The sequence below is a fragment of the Nomascus leucogenys genome, chromosome 8 (assembly GCF_006542625.1).
Source record: "Nomascus leucogenys isolate Asia chromosome 8, Asia_NLE_v1, whole genome shotgun sequence".
NCBI classification, from domain to species: Eukaryota; Metazoa; Chordata; class Mammalia; order Primates; family Hylobatidae; genus Nomascus; species Nomascus leucogenys.
In genome coordinates, this window is record NC_044388.1 from 111,700,891 (window position 1) to 111,717,352 (window position 16,462).

The 16,462-nt window shown below is 42.4% G+C and overlaps 1 protein-coding gene across 3 annotated transcripts in view; it reads right to left on the reverse strand.

The window, feature by feature from the left end:
* Positions 1–16,462, reverse strand: part of CAMSAP1 (calmodulin regulated spectrin associated protein 1) — a 96,389-nt gene that overhangs the window by 52,060 nt on the left and 27,867 nt on the right. For 2 of the 3 annotated variants that reach the window (XM_030818159.1, XM_030818160.1), the window contains one exon: positions 3,505–3,585. In XM_030818159.1, the coding sequence (XP_030674019.1) occupies positions 3,505–3,585 (81 nt within the window). Of the gene's footprint in view, positions 1–2,378; positions 2,412–3,504; positions 3,586–16,462 lie in introns of all 3 variants that reach the window. The other variant, XM_030818158.1, reaches the window with a different exon arrangement.

Consider the following 16,462-nt stretch of genomic DNA (forward strand, 5'->3'; position numbering starts at 1 on the left):
CGCACTAGACGCTAACGAGAAACAAGTTAAATGGTGAACATCCTGACGCTTAGAAGACCCAAGTTACTGTTACTTTTCTAAGTAATATCACTAGCCTCAGTCATTAAGAAAAACACAAAACAGCATTACCATTTAGTTTGAGAAATTTCAGAAGCCAGGTTAGATAAAATTTCTCATAACACAACCACCACCACCCTATTAACGGCACTGAAGCATCAGGAGACGAAATCCATGCAAGGTGCTCCAGAAGACAAGTGTCTGCTCAAGGATTCCATGTTTCTGCATTTAGAGGAAGCCACACGTGTGGCCTTCTGCGCTCCATCAAACCCTCAGATCTGCCCGTATCTGCATGTCAGCGTACAAGAGCACAGACACAGGCCACTGAGGGCAGGACACTCAGCCCCAGCCCCACTGCCAAACAGCCTGCAGTACACTCGTGTTTTCTGCATTAACAGCCACAATACAGCTTTAAAATATGGCATTTCTTGCCAACCACATTTTCTCCACAGGAGGAAAATACACGATACAAACTAGAGGAAGAAAACCCGCAATCTACAATAAAAAATGACTGATTTCTGAGAGTCATGCAGCTGAATCAACTTGAGGAGAAATTGTCTAAAATCAAGAATTTCAAGTTGTTATGTCAATAAGTACATCGTGTAGAATAATCAATACTGATGTTTAGCAAAAAACATTTGTAACACATTCTCTTAAACTTAGCAATAAGGCTTATTTTATGTCAGTAAAATCTGTTTCAGCACACACTTTAACTTGTTTCTCGGAGCCCATGGCACACTCTACAAAACGTGACCCGCCTCATACTGTACCACGCGTGCAAACTCCACAGGTTCCAGCATGCAGTGCACCACAGCATGCGCCAGGCCAGGCTTCCACACAGACAGCAGACACGTGAGGGGTGGCCACAGGCATGCGGGAAAGCACATGGTTTCTTGATTAAAGATGGATGGGGTGGGCTTAAGATCAGGTGAAACACTCCTGAACTATAAGAGTCCAGGAACTTGCATAGTTGCCTTGCAAATCGGGTGTTTTGACCCTCTAGGCTGTACAGTGTTGAGGTTAGACCTCTAAATCTGTCCGTCTTTCCCAGGCCTTTCTACACTTCTCCTCACTGACCTATTTACTGAACACTGGGGTCGGAAAGTTAGCGTTATGAACTATCTAATAAAAAAGCATTAAGGGACCCACCACTCTTGGTGACATGTTTCTGTTTTTATAAAACTCTCATGTGAAACCTCACTTCCTGGAGGACAGATGAAGTCTGTGAGCCCTTGACTAAATCACATAAGTGCTTTGATATTTAGCTCTTCAGTCTTCAGGATTCAAAAAGTTAAAAGATCTATATTGATTTAAAATGCTTTCCTCTTTCTTCTTATTAATATATTTCAAGAGAAGCAAAATGATCCGTGAGCTCTGCAGCAGAATCTACTGCTGCTCAAAGGAGCCCTGTATCCCAGCTTACTCCCACTGCTATCGCCTCGAGGACGGACTTCAAGGGAAAATAGGGGCCCAATAACGACACCGAAGGACACAGGCAGTTAATGGAGTACGCATAAAGCCCTCTGCAAGATCTGCATCCAAAAGTTCCCAAGAAAGGCACCACTGGCACCAAGTACTCTCCCCAGGGGCCTGGGTAACAAACTGGCTCCACTTCCAGAATGGGCCACCAGGTGGAGCACAACTAGGGTTGGAAAACCAAATGCTGTTTTCACCTTTCTTTCTTTGTGAAAATTCACACTTAACTCCAGAAAGCCTGTGGCCAGGCTGACCTAACTCAGACCCTTGCCTGGGAATAAGGAAATGCCCCTTCCCCACTCCATGCAGGCCGAGGCAGCAGGCGCGGCTGCAACACCCGAGGAGGAGAACAGAGGAATTTGACACGCTGGTGAGAGCCCCTCTCCACAGCCCTCTAGCCCTAGTCCACCAGGTGCATCACCCGCATACCCGGACCACCCAGCTGATGGCTCCTAACAGATGTCATGTTACATACCACAGTCAGGCAAGGTAACATCAGAAAGAACAAAATATACAGAGTAACTTGGGCAACTAGACCACTTCTCATTCCCTCTGTATCTATCACAAAAGAGAACGCCCTCTCATTACATGCATGTTGATCACTTAAAGAAGTAACTAGGAAACTGGGCAAAATGTAACTTAAGAGTTCCAAAGTGCCTTATTACAAGGCCTATTCGGCTCAGAATCAGGCCAATTCTTGTACTATATAAATAACTCCAAGGTGGGACATTTAAACAACAACAACAAAAAAAAACAGTTTTGGGTGCGAGCAATTTTTAATGGAAGCAAGTGATCGCGACAGGATGGCTCTGTAGATGGCAGCTGGCGGCTCGGGGTTCACTTACAGGCACTAACTTCCAATACCACTTGGAGGGAGACTGCTCAGGAAGCGAGAGAAGGAAGGCAGGAGAGGAGCATCAGCAGAGCAGGTCCACGTGTGGACGAAGTAACACACACTTCCCCACGGCGTTTACACGGCAGAGGCGGGAGAGCCTCTGGTAAGCAAAGTCTTCTAAGTGTACGTGGCCATAGGCATGTTGTATTAGCAGATGATTAAAGTGGAAGATCACGAGTCACCTCCACAACACTATTCTTTGCAGTAGCAAAGAATACTTCGGAAACTTGGTATGGGCTGGGTACCAAAAGGCAAGAAGTCAGCTCTGACGCGGGAAGGGTCTAGTGCTTAGTCTGTACCCATGTGTTAAACATGACCATCTGAGGAACAGGGAGGAAACTCAATGCTTAAGATCCAGATGAGGGAGGCATACCAGGCAGCCTGACTCACACGCCCACCCAGCTAACAAATGCATGGCCAGGGGCCGGTGCCACTGGAGAGGGAAGAAGGAACACAGGAAGGCAGAACACTGCCCTTCAAAGGCGAGACCTTATAGATGGTCGGGCTGCATCTTGTGTGCACTGAACTGAGTGAATTCAGTCACACATGTGCTTGCAAAAGAGAAAATAATGTCAGAGGAAGAAAAAGGCTAATGGCTGAAGGTGCAGCCCAGCCATCATGCCACTTCAGTAGGCATGTAGGGTTCATCCAGCAGAATCACGGCACAGGCACACAGGTACACCACCAGCTACGCTGCACCTCATGGGCCATTTAAGGACTTTTTGAGGGCATCTTTAGCAATAGGCAATTTTCCCCTTGTTTGTTGACTTGTGGAAGCTAGCACCCAGGTGGGCCCTACGTCCCTCACTCAAGCTTCCCAATTCCCCCAAATACCCTCACCCACCATAAAGTGCAACACAAAACACCCCTTCCCAGGGAGAGACAGGGGACAGGCTGCCATGGTCACCTCTCACTGAGGTGTAGAGAATCAGCCCACCAGGTGAATCCAAGAGACTAGCTGCTTCTTTGGTGAGTAAAAATAGAGAATAAGCAAATAGTGGGAACTAACAGAATTCTTTAAAATTGGGACCAACATTAACTTAGTGCATTCCAGAAAAATTAAATTTACCCTTTACCTTTTGATGAGCTGGACTTTCCAATAACTGTTGTTTTAATTTAACTTCTTTCTCTGTTATCTCTCTCATTTTAAGATTTACCTAAAGTAGAAGAGAAATGCATTAAAAGAGGTAATTGCTGTCCTGCACAATTGTATCTCCACACTTATCCCCAGAGACCCCCACTTCACCTGATCTACCTCTGACTCCTAGACATAGGTATTGTTTAGGTGAATTACGCAGATACAGAAGTACGTGGATTCCACATGATCCACAACAAGGTCCTGCTACCACCAGGAAACCACCTGCCCCCGACCCCCACCCCAATGCCAGCGAAGTGCTCTCCCGTCACTGCGGGACAGAGTCACTACATCTTGGCAGTGGTTACTCACCAAACAAGTACTGTCAAACAGCTAAGCTTCTCCAACACCAACAGCAAACGCCACTTACCAAACAGTCTGGTGGAGACATCTCACTAAAGAGCCTGACTTGTGACAGGATAGGCCACACATCCCAGACCATGCAAAAATCATACCAAACCAAATCTAATTATAAAAGTTTAACTATACACCCCATAAAAATTAATTCAACTTCTTAGAAATTTAAGTATTCTCTCCTATAACTACTAACTCAATATCAAAATTGCAATCATAAAGTATGGAGAAAAACACTCAGCAGTGCTTAAAGGGGCGAGGTAAAAGCCATGATCAGACAAAAAGGCACGGAGCTGAATGCTTCGTCATCAAACAACACAGACAAGGGAGTCCACCATGCACATCAAATCAGGAGTACGAAAAAGTATTTTTAAAACTAAAAAGAAAGACAAAAAAATCTATATAGATAATGTAAAATTCAATCAATGAGAAAGTAGAAGAAAGGATATTTAAATCCACAACCAAGTTTTGTATGCATAATTAAAAGAGTCCTTTGCAAAGGACGAGTGTGGCAGTTCACACGTATAATCCCAGCCACTTGGAAGGCTGAGGCACGAGGATCACTTGAGCTCAAAAACTGCAGCCCAGCCTAGGCAACACAGCAAGACCCTCTTTTAAAAAAAAAAAAAAGTCTTTGGAAAAGCTAATCAAGAAAATGAATGAAAATACCAACACATAACATGAAACAGTCATATTTTTGGAGGAAAGTCGAAGCCACTAAAAAAGCACCACGTAAAAACACATCCTTCTTAAAATGTAAATTAATTGAAATTTTTAATGAAACTAACATTTTAAAGGAAAATATAATTATAAGCTACCAAAAAATCAAGAAGACTAAACATAGTAAATTAAACATTTGCTTATAACTCTGATCCCTGTGAAAATAACACAGAAAAGATAATTTAAAAGCTGAAAATCCACAGGACAAACAAGGAAAGAGGGGAACCCTGTAAGCAAGGGAAAGCTACACAGAGCAGAGCCAGCGCAGCCCCAGTGCTGGGGAAGAGATGCCAGGCAGGGGCCCTGTAAACACCCCCAAGACGCCTCCCATCCTCAGACCAGAGACAAGGCTGCAGACAAGACAACAGTTGAAAGTCAGTGTCTTAAAAAGTTGGAGCAAGAACCGTCAGCCAGTCCCACCTCATCCCACAAAGTATCCCCAGCAGCACAACAGAATGGAGCCATATTTTCACCTGAAAGAAAGTTCAGTCAACCTAAAATTTTACATCCAGCCGTATCTTTGGAAAATGAAAGCAAAATAATGTCTTTTTCAGAAAAGAAAAAGCTGAGAGAATTCAGTAGAACTGCCTGTAAAAAAAAATGCTAAAAGAAGTTGTCTAGGCTGAAGGAAACGATATAGATGGAAAATATTTTATTAAATCTCTACCTTATAGTACAACTTGTTTTGTACTCCATGACCACATGGTCAGCAGGCACAAAGCACCTCTCCTGTGGACCAAATGACAACAGTGACCTCGGGACATGCACTTGTGCAGCTGAGTTACAAGCTGAGCCACTAACAAACCAGTTACTCACATTTGCAAACGTGTTAAGACATCATCTCAAAACCAAAGAAGTGCTTTTCTTTTAAATGAATGTCTGTCACTAAAGGAAAACTACTTGTTTCCGGTAATAAAATTTGAATTTCAGAAAAAATTTAAATTTTGGAAAACTTGTTTCTGCTACCAAAAGCTAGATAAATTCCTAATATGTAAAGGCTTTTTCTGATGAGATTTGTTTTTTGTTTTTTGTTTTTTTTGAGATGGTGTCTTGCTCTGTCACCCAGGCTGAAGTGCAGTGGCATGATCTCGGCTCACTGCAAGCTCCGCCTCCCGGGTTCTCGCCATTCTCCTGCCTCAGCCTCCCGAATAGTTGGGACTACAGGTGCCCACCACCACGCCCAGCTAATCTTTTGTATTTTTAGTAGAGACAGGGTTTCACCGTGTTAGCCAGGATGATCTCGATATCCTGACCTCATGATCCACCTGCCTCAGCCTCCCAAAGTGCTGGGATTACAGGCGTGAGCCACCGCGCCCAGCCAAGATTGGTGATATTAATAAGTTTTGATACTGTGTCATGAAATGTGACAACATTTGGAAGATCTACGTAACTCAGTGAAACAATTTTCCAAATGACCAAAGCATGAAGCTGCAAAACCCTGGGTGGGTAAAAGGTCCAGGAAGAATGCAAGAACCAGAAATGGTTACCATAGTAATAACAGAGTATAAAAAACTCACTGATCTAGTACCCAGAATCTATAAAAGAACAACGCAACAATAAAAAGACAATCCAATTTTTAAATAGGCAAAGGGTATGAATTCCTCCAAAGAAGATATACAGCCAGGCACGGTGGCTCACACCTGTAATCCCCGCACTTTGGGAGGCCGAAGCAGATGGATCTCTAGAGCTCAGGAGTTCAAGACTAGCCTGGGCAACATGACGAAACCCTGTCTCTACAAAAAATACAAAAGTTAGTCAGGTGTGGTGGCTTACACCTGTAATCCTAGCTACTTGAAAGACTGAGGCAGGAGAATCACTTGAACCCAGGAGGCAGCGGTTGCACTGAGCCAAGATCGCACCGCTGCACCCCAGCCTGGGCAAAAGGGCGAGACTCAGTCTCAAAAAAAAAAAAAAAAGCCAGAAAATAACAAATGTTAGCAAGGATGGGGAAAACTAGAACCCTCAGATGCAGCTAGTAGGAATGTAAAATGGCACAGCTGCTGTGGAAGACAGTCTGGAAGTTCCTCAAAAAGCTAAACACAGAATGAATACATGACCCAGCAATTCCACCACAGGTACATACCCAAGAAAAATGAAAACATATATTCACACAAGAAACTTGTGCGTGAAATCAGCATTATTCACAATAGTCAAAATGCAGAAATGCTGCAAATGCCCACCAATTGATAAGTGAATAAACAAAATGAGGTGTAAGCACACAGTGGAATATTATTCAGGCATAAAAAGGAATGAAACTCTGACATACGCTACAACACGGATGAACCCTGGAAACATGCTCTGTGAAAGATGCCAGGCACGGAAGATCACATACTGTATGAAACCATTCATAAAAACTGTCCAGACTGAGCAAACCCATGGATATAGAGTAGACTGCGGGTTGCCAGGGGCTGAGGAGGGAATGAGGTCTGGCTAATAGGTACAGAGTTCTTTTGGAGTGATAAAAATGTTCTGGAATTAGCCAGTGACGATGACTATAAAGCTGATATAGTTTGGCTCTGTGCCCCCACCCAAATCTTACCTCAAACTCTAATCCACGTAATTCCCACGTGTTGAGGGAGAGACGAGGTGGGAGGTGACTGGATCATGGGGAGGTTTTCTCCATGCTGTTCTTGTGATAGTGAGTGAGCTCTCACAAGAAGTGATGGTTTTATAAGGCAGTTTTCCCTACTCTTGCTTGCTCTCTCACGCCTGCCTCCATGTAAGACGTGCCTCTTCCCCTTCCGCCATGATTGTAAGTTTCCTGAGGCCTCCCCAGCCATGTGGAACTGAGTTAATTAAACCTCTTTTCTTTATAAATTACCCAGTCTTGGACAGTTCTTTAGGCAGTGTGAAAAGAGATTAATACAACACCCTTATGAATATATTAAAAACTACTGACTAGGCCAGGCACAGTGGCTCACACCTGTAATCCCGGCACTTTGGGAGCCCAAGGCAGATGGATCACTTGAAGGCCAGGATATCAAGACAAGCCTGGCCAACATGGCAAAACCTTATCTCTACAAAACATAAAAAAATTACCCAGGCACAGTACCACACACCTGTAATCCCAGTTACTGGGGAGGCTAAGGCAGGAGAATCCCTTAAACCCAGGAGGCAGAGGTGGCAGTGAGCCAAGATCACACCATGGCACTGCCAGCCTAGGTGACAGCGCCAGAGTCTCTCTCTCCAAAAAATAAAATAAAATAAAAAAATCCACTGACTAGAACACTTTTAACAATAGTGAAGTTTATGGCATGTAAATTCTATCTCAATTTCTTAAAAACATTAATTGATCATAGTTTCAAATTCCACATAATTAATCTTTGAGAAACTATTGTTTGTCAAGCTTTGGTGTAATAGCAAAAACAGATTTGCATACTTCTCAGAAAAGACTGTGAAAATACTATCCCCTCTTCCAATTATATACCTACATGAAGCCAGATTTTGTTCATGAACTTCAATAAAAACAACATATTGTAACAGATTAAATGCAAAAGTAGATAGGATAATCAGCTATTTTCTAGCAAGCCAGATAGTAAGACACTTGCAAAATTGTAAAATACTGCCATCTTCCTTATTTATTTTGAGATGGGGTCTCACCCTGTCACCCAGGCTGAAGTGCAGTGGCACAATCACGGCTCATTGCAGCCTCAATCTCCCAGGCTCAAGCAATCCTCCTGCTTCGGTCTCCCAAGCAGCTGGGACTACAAGTACACACCACCATGCCTGGCTAATTTTTAATAATTTTTGTAGATGGGGTCTCACTATGTTGTCGGGGATGGTCTTGAACTCCCGGGCTCAAGAAATCCTCCCACCTCAGCCTACCAAAGTGCTGAGATTCCAGATGTGAGCCACACACAGCCCCTTCTAATTTGTTTTGAAAAATAGTCATTTTTCACTAAAACATTGTTAGTATTAATATGAAACCAACTTACTGTTATTTTTAAATAAAAATTTTTAAACTTTCTGATTTTTAACTTCTAGTATGGCAAACATTGATAGATTAAAATTTTCTTTACAAGTTTGGCAAGACGCACTGGCTCACACCTGTAATCCCAGCACATTGGGAGACCAAGGCAGGAAGCTCGCTTGAGGTCAGGTGTTTGAGAACGGCCTGGGCAACACAGCAAGGCCCCAGCTCTATCCAAAAAAAAAAAAAAAAGTAAGTTATCTGAGATCCACAGCAATTTATAAAGAGGTCCTGGCCAGGCACGGTGGCTCACGCCTGTAATCCCAGCACTTTAGGAGGCCGAAGTGGGCAGATCACCTGAGGTTGGGAGTTCGAGACCAGCCTAACCAAAATGGAGAAACCCCATCTCTACTAAAAATATAAAATTAGCCAGGCATAGTGGCAGGCGCCTGTAATCCCAGATACTCGGGAGGCTGGCAGGAGCATCACTTGATCCCGGGAGGGGGAGGTTGCAGTGAACCAAGATCACGCCATTGCACTCCAACCTGGGTAACAAGAGCGAAACTCTATCTCAAAAAACAAACAAACAAACAAACAACAGAAGAGATCCTGAGACTAAACTGTGTGGAACTCTTGATGTATGCAAAGGAATTAAGAACAAGAATGGAAATTATGTGGATAAATATGAATGACTTTTGTTCTCAATTTTTAAATACTTTAAAAGATAAAAGAAAGCCAAAACAGCACAGTTGGGGTAAAATGAACGACAACACAAAGGTCAGCAAGGAAAAGACGCATCTTCTGCTACTTGTGCAGTGGCATCACTTTGACTTGCAGGCAGCCTGTGATGGTCTAAAGATGTAGACAGGAACCCTAAAGCAGCCCCCACAAAATACTGGAGGATAAAAGGGAGTACTAAAAAAAAAAAAAAATCCAAAATAACCCTTAAAAGAGGGAAGAAAAAGAAAAGAGATAAACAGAAACAGACCAGATGGTAAAACCAAGCCTTATGGATAATCACATTAAATGCAATTGGTTTAAACACTCCAAGAGATTGTCAGTTGACTAAAAAAGCAAGAGCAACTACACGGCATCTGCAAAAAATTCACTTTAAAGAGAAAGACAACAAGAGGTTAAAAGTGAAAGGAAGGAAACATACACCATGCAGCCACTATTCACAAGCACTCTTGAATCCACACCCACATTAAATGAAGTAGACTTTTGGGACAAGGATTACCACCAGTGATAAAAAGCAACATCTCATAATGACAAAAGGGTTAATTCATCAACTAATATCAAAAACTTGAACATGTGTAAACACAACAGACTTTGAAAATACACAAAGTAAAAACTGACAGAACCAAATGGCGGGTTACAAGCACACAGCTCAGGACCTTCCACCCTCCTCTCAGATTAACCTACTAATAAGACCAAAGACAGGAAAACGGTAAAGGAGACGCAAACACCACCAACAACCAATCTGAACTGACACTGAAGACACCCTACCTTCAAACAGCAGAATATTCTTTTCAAATGCATATTAAACATTCTGCAGTGTAAGGCATGTTGCGGACCCTAAGTCCCAATAAACTTAAAAGGATGAGAATCACACAGTATGTTCCCTGACAACAGAATTAAACCAGAAATCACAACACAAAAAGCTATCTAGAACCTCTCTTTAAGTATTTGGAAATTAAACATCTGACTTCTAGATAACCCAGTGATAAAACAAGAATCCACAGGGGAAACAAAATATTTTAAAGAGAATGATGAAAGACATGGCCTATAAAAATATATAATGCATGCTAAAGTGCTGCTTAGAGAGGAATCAACAGCTTTAAATACCTGTCTTCAAAATGAAAAAAGGCTTCAATAACTAACTCCCCCCTTAAAAAACTAGACAAGGATAACAAGTTAAACCCAAAATACAAAATAATAAAGGTAAAAGGAAATTAAGTATGAAATAGAGAAAATAAAAACTAAAAGCAGATTTTTTAGAAGATTAATAAAGTTGATAAATCGGACTAATCAAGGTAAAGAAAAATGAAAGAAATTGCCAACCTCAGGAAACAAACAGGACATTGTCACTACAGATCGCAGGTTTATTAAAAGGAAAATAAAGAAATATAAACCTTATGCCAATAAATTCAACTACTTAAACAAAACTTGACAAATCCCTTGAAAGTCACAAATTACCAAAGCGGGCACAATGCTAAATAGAAAATCTATTATCATATGTAAATTAAAGAAATTAAATTCATAATTAAAATATTCTAGGAAAACTCCACTCCCAGATTGCTTTACCAGTGAATTTAATATTTAATTTCCTTTTACCTTAATACTTCCCAACTCACTTTTTTAGCCCAACATTACCCCAACACCAAAACAAGAGAAATACATTATGAGAAAAAAAACTAGAGACCAATATCTGCCAAGAACATTGACACAAAAATCATCAACAATATATTAGCAAATCGAATCCATCAATATATACAATAAATAATAAACACAACCAATTTGTGTTTGTCCTGGGGATGGAAGGGCTGGTTCAACATTTAAAAACCAATTAAGGTAATTCATTGTATCAACAGACTAAAAATGAAAAGTCATATAATCATCTCAATAAATACAGAAAAGGCCATCTGACAAAATTCAATATGTATTCATGAAAAAAATACCCTAAGCAAACTTAAAATAGAAGGGAACTCCTGGCCAGGCGTCGGAGGCCAAGGCGGGCGGATCCTTTGAGCTCAGAGTTCAAGATCAGCCTGGGCAACGTGGCAAAATCCCCTCTACAAAATTTTTTTTTTTAATTAGCCAGGCATGGTGCTGTGTGCCTGTAGTCCCAGCTATTCAGCAGGCTGAGGCAGAAGGATTGCTTGAGCCCAGGAGAATGAGGCTACAATGAGCTATGATTGTACCACTTGTACTCCAGCCTGGGCCACAAGGTGAGACCCTGTCTCAAAAAAAAAGGGGGGGGCACGGGGCAGGGAACTCCTAATAAAGGGCATCTATGAAAAAAAGTTACAACCAACATCCATCATTTCAATGGTTAATACAGTAAATGTTTATTCCCTAAGATGAAGTACAAGCAAAAATGTCTTCTTTCACCAATTCTATTCAATATTCTATCTGAGGTACTAAACAGTGCAGTAAGGCAAAAAAAAAAAAAAAAACACCTTTATAATTAAAAAAGAGCATACATATTAAATAGTAATACAAATGACTTTATATACAGACAACATGATCTTGTACATAGAAAATCTTAAGGAATTTTCTCAATGCCACTAGAATAAATAAGTTTAGCAAGGTCACAAAATATAAAGTCAATATACAAATTATTAATTACGTTTCTACAGACTAGTAACAAACAACTGGAAAATGAAATTAGGAGAACACCATTTATAAAAGAATCCAAAACACAAAAGATACAGAATAAAGTTAAACTATATACAAAATGTTACCCTGAAAAACCATAAAACATGGCTGAGAGAAGCTGTGAAGCTGTTAAGTCTACACAGAATGGAGAGATATAAGCATGTCTGTGGGCTGGAATATGCAATATTAATAACATATCAATTCTCCTGAAATTCATCTAGCTTCAATGCATTCCCAATCAAAATCCAGCAAGTGTTCTTACAGAAGCTGACAAGCTGATTCTAAAATTAAGGGTAGGCATGCAAAGGACATAGAATAGCGAAAACAATTTTTTTTTTTTTTGGACACGGAATTTTACTCTTGTCGCCCAGGCTGGAGTGCAGTGGCATGACCTCAGCTCACTACAACCTCTGCTTCCCAGGTTCAAGCGATTCTCCTGTGTCAGCCTCCCAAGTAGCTGGGATTACAGGCATGTGCCACCATGCCTGGCTAGTTTTTTGTATTTTAAGTAGAGATGAGGTTTCACCATGTTAGGCAGGCTGGTCTCGAACTCCTGACCTCAAGTGACCCACCGCCTCAGCCTCCCAAAGTGCTGAGATTACAGGCATGAGCCACCACGCCCAGCCGAAAACAATTATTTTTTAACACAAAGGATATGGCTGGGAGACTTAACATTGTCCAATTTCAAGTATTCCTATAAACCAGACACAAAGATCAGTGGAACAAAATAGAATCCAGAAATAGACTCACATATATGTGGTTTATTGATTGTCAACAAAGCTGTCAAAGTAATTCAATAAGGAAAGGAAAATCTCTTCCATAAATGGTTTCAGAACTGCTACCTATATGAAGAAAAAAATGAACCTCAACCCTTCCCTCACATCATTCATAAAAATGAACTCAAAGTGGGTCAGAGGCAAATGTAAGAGCTAAAACAAAAAAACTTCTAGAAGAAAACATGGGAGAAACTCCTCACAGCCTTGGAGTAGGTAAAGATGTCTTCTATAAGACACAAAAGGACAAACCATAAAAGGAAATACTGATAAACTGGGCTACAAAGAAAACTTTAAAAGCCTTTGCTTGTTTTTTGAAACACAGCCTTGCTCTGTCGTCCAGACTAGAGTGCAGTGGCATGTTCTCAGCTCACTGCAACCTCCGCCTCCCTGGTTCAAATGATTCTCCTGCCTCAGCCTCCCGAGTAGCTGGGATTACAGGCGCCTGCCATCACGCCTGACTAATGTTTGGATTTTCAGTACAGACAGGGTTTCACCACTTTTGGCCAAGCTGGTCTTGAACTCCTGACCTCAGGCAATCTGCCCACCTCGGCCTCCCAAAGTGCTGTGATTACAGATGTGAGCCACCACACCCAGCCAACCTTTGCTTTTGGACAGACACTGTTAAGGAAACAAAAAGGTAGCCGGCCTGGGAGAAGATCTTCACAATACATACATCTGACAAAGCCCTTGATTCCCAAATATATACATTTCTAAAACCTCTTGCAACTTGGTAAGACAACCCAGTTAAAAATTGGGCAAAATATTTGAAAAAGCACCTCATAAAAGAATGTAGACAAGCATCTTTACCCATTAGGAAAACACAAATTAAAACGACAATGAGAGACAGTTACATATCCACTCAAATGGCTAAAGAAAAAAGACAGACTACAACAAGTGTAGAGCAACTGGAATTCTATCTTGCTAGTGGGAGTTCTAAATGATACAATCATTGGAAAACATTTTGGCGGTTTATTCTAAAGACTGAACTTACACATACTTATATTAAGTTATATATACTTATCACATGACCCAGCGATTCTACTCCTTAATTTTTACTTAAATAAAAATATTGCTGGGCACAGTAGCTGACACCTGTAATCCCAGCACTTTGGGAGGCCGAGATGGGTGGATCATCTGAGGTCAGGAGTTCAAGACTAGCTTGGCCAACATGGTGAAACCCCGTGCCTACTAAAAATACAAAAATTAGCCAGGTGTGGTGGCGGGCGCCTGTAATCTCAGCTACTTGGGAGGCTGAGGCAAGAGAATCGCTTGAACCCAGGAGGCGAAGGTTGCAGTGAGCCGAGACCTCGCCACTACCCTGTAGCCTGGGCGGCAGAGTGAGACTACATCTAAAAAAAGAGAGAGAAATAAAAATATATCTGCACACCAATGTCCCTAGTAGCTTTATTCAAAATAGGCGAAAACTGGAAACAACCCAAGTGTCCATCAACAGGTGGACAGATAAACGGACCATGGTAAATGCACATGATGGAACTCTACCAAGCACCAACAGAACTTCTGACAGATGCAATGCCATAGGTCAATCTCAGAAACACTTTGTTCATGGAAAGAAGCCAAACACAAGAAGAGCACACACCACACAGCTTCACTTTTATCAAAACCTAAAAAAAAAGCAAAACTAACCCACAGTGAAGAAGGCAGATGAGTAGTTACCTGCATTTGTGGGGCAGAGGATTAACTGCAAAGGATCATGAAAGAGCTTGTTTAGGGTGATGGAAACATTACCCTGATTGTGGTGAATGCTAAACAAATGACTGCTTATCAAAACTCAAGGAAAAAGATCCACTGACTTCATATAAAATACATCTCAGTAGAGCTGTCTTAAAAAAAAAAAAAGACAAAAACAGGCCAAGAGTGGTGGCTCACACCTGTAATCCCACGATTTTGGGAGGCCAAGGCAGGAGAATTGCTTGAGCCCAGTAGTGCAAAACTAGCCTGGGCAATATAGCGAGACCCCGTCTCTAATTTAAAAAAATTTTTTTTAATCAGCCAGGCACGGTGGTGCATGCCTGTAGTCCCGGCTACTCAGGAGGCTGGGGAGGGATAATTGCTTGAGCCTGGGAGGTCAGGCTGCAGTGAGCCGCAATGACACAACTGCACCTCCAGCCTGGGCCACAGAACGAGACTCTGTCTCCAAAAAAAAAAAAGAGAGAGAAAGAGACAACAACAACTGGCTGGGCATCAATAAAAAATAAAAAGAGCCCCTGCAAGGTGGTTCATGGTGAAACTTCAGAGCACCCGGGAAGGAGGAAATACTGAGTGAGGTCATCCGGGTCACACACAGGATGGGGAACCCGCATGGCAGCAGATTCCTCAGCCTGGAAGAGAGAAGACAGCTGGGCAACCCCCTCAAGCTGGGGAAAGTGCTTCCATCTAGTTACACAATCACCAAGGAAAGGTGGAGGAAGGCTCCTTCAGAAGCTGTCTCAGAAATGGTCATGGAAATGCACAGCATTAGCCTTTCCTCAGACGGCAGGGAGGCTCCTGCACCCAGGTAGGGACCCCGGTCAGGAGGAGGCGGGTGAGCGGCCTGGAGCAGAGGTGAAGGGAGGGAAGTCCAGGATGGCAGACATGCAGGTGGCCGGGGCAGCAACTATGCAGGCAGGGGCAGGACAGAGTCCCAGAGGGATGCCACAGAGGAGGAGAAACTCAGAACGTGGCCATTCCCCTACAGATGCTGAGAGGACGACACAGAGCCAAACTCAAGGAGGGAGTGACCCAGGTGTGGGTGTGAGAAGCTGAAATCTGCACTCAAACGCACCTGCGCACAGCAGGCATCTTGGAAACATGGTACCTGTGCCTAAAGGGAATTCAGACCTTATGCATCAAAGAATTGATGCTGGAGAAAAAACTCACCCTTATGGAAATCGTATCAACAGCCCCAAGCTTATTAAACATGCAGCAATTTCCAATAGGGAGAAACCCCACCTGCACAGTGAAAGCTTTGGGGCACAGCTCAAAGCCAGTGAAGCATCTGAGAACCCACACTGGAGAGGGCCTAGGAACGCAGCGCGGGTGAGAGAGGATGCTCGGGGAACTCGCACTTCCTACACACCCGGGCATTCACACTGCAAAAGGTGCTTTGGAAGCATTCAGCCGACACCGCATCCTGCATTGAGGACACCAGGGAGAAAGTCACATAAGGAGAAACCACTAACATAAGGAACTTAAATTCATATGGAAATGGCAAGAAAACAGTAAAATATGGAAAACACTGAATACAAATGTAAATAATGCATGAGAAAAACTAAAGTATTAACTCCAGGAAAAACAAAGCATAATACAAAGAAAGGAACATGAGCTGTGGAAATGGGTGCCTGACCACAGGAACATCAAGTCTGACTGTGAATGTGTCCAAAGTTGTCAATGCAACCACAGGGGAATGAGGAGGAGGGGAGTGGAGGGCCATGGGAACTGTAATCACTGTAATTGCCATTTGTCACAATCCTACCTCAGTAGATCATGTCCACAAATGAGGAGTCGGGAGCCGGAAATACAATGTATTTCTTTAAAATTCGGAGGCAGAAACGAGAATAGCACGGAAGGAAAATGATGTCTCTGGTTACGAGGAGACCACCTTCTATTTATCCGCCAAGTCCACAGAAACGCAGAGGCCAGCAACGGCCTGAAAAGTCACTTATAAATGCACAGCAAATGAGAAACGTGACCAAGCAGGGGAAAAAAAACATACCCTCCTGCCCAAAGAAACACGGGCAAAGATAACAAACAAGTGATTCACC